Source organism: Octopus bimaculoides, chromosome 11 (assembly GCF_001194135.2).
Source record: "Octopus bimaculoides isolate UCB-OBI-ISO-001 chromosome 11, ASM119413v2, whole genome shotgun sequence".
Classification (NCBI taxonomy): domain Eukaryota; kingdom Metazoa; phylum Mollusca; class Cephalopoda; order Octopoda; family Octopodidae; genus Octopus; species Octopus bimaculoides.
The window spans coordinates 21,460,548-21,464,157 of record NC_068991.1 but is presented as its reverse complement, the minus strand read 5'-3'; the positions used below and the strand labels follow the sequence as shown (position 1 = coordinate 21,464,157).

Genomic DNA, 3,610 nt, shown 5'->3' with positions numbered 1-3,610 from the left:
ATATATATATATATATATATATATACATGTGAGAAGAATGCAAATTCTGCTCTACTGTTTAGTGGGAATGCTTTTTCCCTACAAGGACGAAATCCGAGAATCGTTTCAGCTCTATAGGTACAATCCTGCAAAAGTCAAATAGTGTTATAGTGAGGTATATCATTTAAAAGAACTCAAAATTACTCTATTATGTAAACATAGCTTTTCTAATAACAACGATATGAAATTTACTTTATCCTGAATATATAGCTAAACAATTAAATCCACTTTATTTCTTGTAATTAATATATTTTTCTATTATACTTATAAAAAAATTATGTACATAAGTCTGTCTGCGTATATATCGTAAGCATAGATATAGACATTTGTATGTAGTTTGCCTATGTACAGATCTAAGTGAGGATGCGTAAGGATATCTACATGTATATACTAACTTATCTTACTAACAAGACCGATCCATCACTCAGTATATACACCTACCAGCTGGCGATGGTAACCTACAATTGAATAAATAACTTTCTTTTTAATGATCAGGCGTTATATGGTGATTATGTAACCATCGTTGTAATAATTACTGCAGAGAATACTAGTATACACAAGTGAAGCCCGTATAAATGTTATGTAATTTACGATGATATAAAATAAAAATCATAACTGAATCTATGGTTTTATTCTGATCTCGAACTGACAGACAGACATATAGACATACATACATGCATACATACATACATACATTTATGTGCGTATGTGTATATTTATTTTCAAATATATTCTTTTACAGGTTCTTGGAAGAGTCCATTCGTTGGCTGTTTGTGCATGGAAAAATGGAGCAGGCCAAGAAAGTTCTGAAGAGAGCAGCTCACCAAAACAAGATTAACTTCGACCATCTTTGGAAGAATTACGTAATGGATTGCTGTATAGACAAAAACATAAATAAAAATAATGAATGCACGGTGTCAAATAGCACTAGCAATGGGGACGCCGTACAACATTCAAACAGCGATGCTGGCAATAACCAACTACAGCAACCCATTGACACAACCCCACAAAAGAAATCAGGAGGAGTCTGGCTTCAACTAAGTGACATTTTCAAGATGCCATATTTAAGAAAAATTTCAATTATAGTCATAATCGTATGGTAATATTATTTTTCTTATTATTAAAGCGGTGATCTAGCAGAATCGTCAGCGTGCCACGAAAAATGTTTCGCAGCATTTCGTCCATCTTTACGTTCTGAGTTCAAATGCCGCCGAGATCGACTTCCCTTTCACCCTTTCGAGGTTGCTAAAATAAGTACCATTTGAACACTGAGCTCGATGTAATCGACTACCTACTAACCCGAAATTGCTGGCCTTATGCCCAGATTTGAAACCAATATATAGGTTTCATTGTCGACGGTTTAGCAGGATCGTTAGAGTCAGCGAATATCTGCAGTATTATTTATTCTGCATCTTGATGCTCTGCATTCAAATTTCACCGAGGTTGAATTCTCCTTTCATCTTTCTGAGATCGATAAAATGAAATACCTTCCCTGCAAAGGGAAAATGAGTTTGCTAACTCCCATCAGACTTACTGGTCTTGTGCCTAAATTGGGAATCTTTATTTTCAAGGAGGTGAGCTGGTAGAATTGTTAGCACGCCGGGTAAACTACCTAACAGGATTTTATCCGTCTTTACATTCTGAGTAACAATTCCACTGAAATTGACTTCACTTTGCATCTTTTCGGGGCCAGAAAAATAATTACCTGTCGAGTACGGGGATCAATGTTATCGATTTACCCCTCCACTAAAATTACTGGACTTGTGCCAAAGTGTGGAACCATAATATAAAAACTTAAACACTGAAGCAGTGTAATATTGTCTCAGACAATTTCTAACGATTCTGTTAAAACACTGACAATGAAACCTATACATATTGTTAGCTAATTAACCTAGGTTTCAAATTTTGACACAAAAGGCCACCAAGTTCAAAGGAGGGGGTAAGTCGATTACATCAACCCCAATGCTCATCTGGTTCTTATTTTGTCGATTCCCGAAAGGGATGAAGGATAAAGTCAATCTCGGTAGATTTTGAACCCACGACGTACAAACGGACGAAATGCCGCCAGGCATTTTGTCCGGCGTGCTAATGATTCTGCCAGTTCACCACGTTTATATATTTTATAATAGTGATTTCTAATTTTGGCACAAAGCCAGGAATTTACGGGGAGGGTCTAAGTCGGTTGCATCGATCCTAGCACTCAACTGCTACTTATCTTATCGACTCCCTAAAAGGATGAAAAGTAAAGTTGATCTGGGTTGATTTTGAACCCTGAACGTATAGACAGACGAAATGTCGTTAAGCATTTTGCCCGACATGCTAACGATTCTCCCAGCTCACCGCCTTAACATCTTAGATAATATGAAAATTCGAATTCTTTTTGTCTCTATATGTGCTCCTTTATTTTAGACTTACCGCTGCATAATGCTATAAAATCTTTCGACCATTGTACTCTTAAGAATAAGGTTTTAGGCATGACAAAACTTCAAAAGAATCTGATCATTGACGTCTCAAAACTGAAGAAATTTGGTTATTATTATACCAAAAAAAGAAAAATGCAAGGCGAAGAGCTGGCAGAATCGTTAGCACGTTGGGTGAAATGCTTAGCAGTGTTTCGTCTGCTGCTACGTTTTGGGTGCAAATTCCGCCAAGGTCAATTTTGCTTTTATCCTTTCAGGATCGATGAATAAAGTACCAGTGAAACACTGCAATCGATGTAATCGACTTCTCTCCTTTCCCAAAATAGCTCCTCCTCTGGCAAAATTTGAATCCAGAATTATATCAAAATATCAGAAAAAGCTGTCATTCATTTTATGAATGACAAACAAAAGAAAAGAATGCGTCAGACATAAACATAAATACACACACATTCACATTACGGCGTGACCGGCGTGAAACATGGTTTTTGTACACACACACACACACACACATATATATACGTATATGTATATATATGTAGGTGCGTTTGTGTGTATACATATATGTATATATACATACATATATACGTGTGTATGTGTATAAATGTATGTACATACAGGGCTATATATATACATACGTGTGTGTGCGCGTGCGCATGTCGATATACTTGTATACATGTAAATATGTGTGTATGTCTTGTGTGCTTTGTGTGTATATCAGCTTACTTAGGATATCTATATATCTGTATTTAGGAATGTAGGGGTGCATATGTTTATACACGTGAGTGTATGTTCAAATACATTTATGCATGCGTATGTGAGAGTATACGGATGTCCTCATATATGTATGTAGATAATATGGATGGATGACGTGTACATACATATCTATAATATAAATTTGACATAAGCGAACGTTGTATTCTTTCTTGTCTTGAGGTTCACAGCCAAACGGCTCGGTGGATTCGCGTGAAAAATGGCACACATGTGGAAATTAGTGCATAGATTGGAATGCGGTTTGTATTTTTTTCCTAACCCCCATAGTTACTGAGAAAATCGATTAAAACAACTAGCGTGCGTGCGTGTATGTGTGTGTGTGAGTGCGTGTCACTGAAGCCATTCATACATATATAACCACCCTCTCTCTCTCTCTCTCT

The 3,610-nt window shown here is 36.4% G+C and overlaps 1 protein-coding gene across 2 annotated transcripts in view; it reads left to right on the top strand.

Moving 5' to 3' along the window:
• LOC106871779 (steroid transmembrane transporter SLC22A24) overlaps positions 1-3,604 on the top strand; it is a 32,243-nt gene extending 28,639 nt beyond the window's left edge. For both annotated transcript variants that reach the window (XM_052971588.1, XM_014918421.2), the window contains one exon: positions 782-3,604. In XM_052971588.1, coding sequence (XP_052827548.1) covers positions 782-1,142 — 361 coding nt within the window. In that variant the 3' untranslated portion in view covers positions 1,143-3,604. The remainder of the gene's footprint in view (positions 1-781) is intronic.
• Positions 3,605-3,610: the final 6 nt, after the last annotated feature.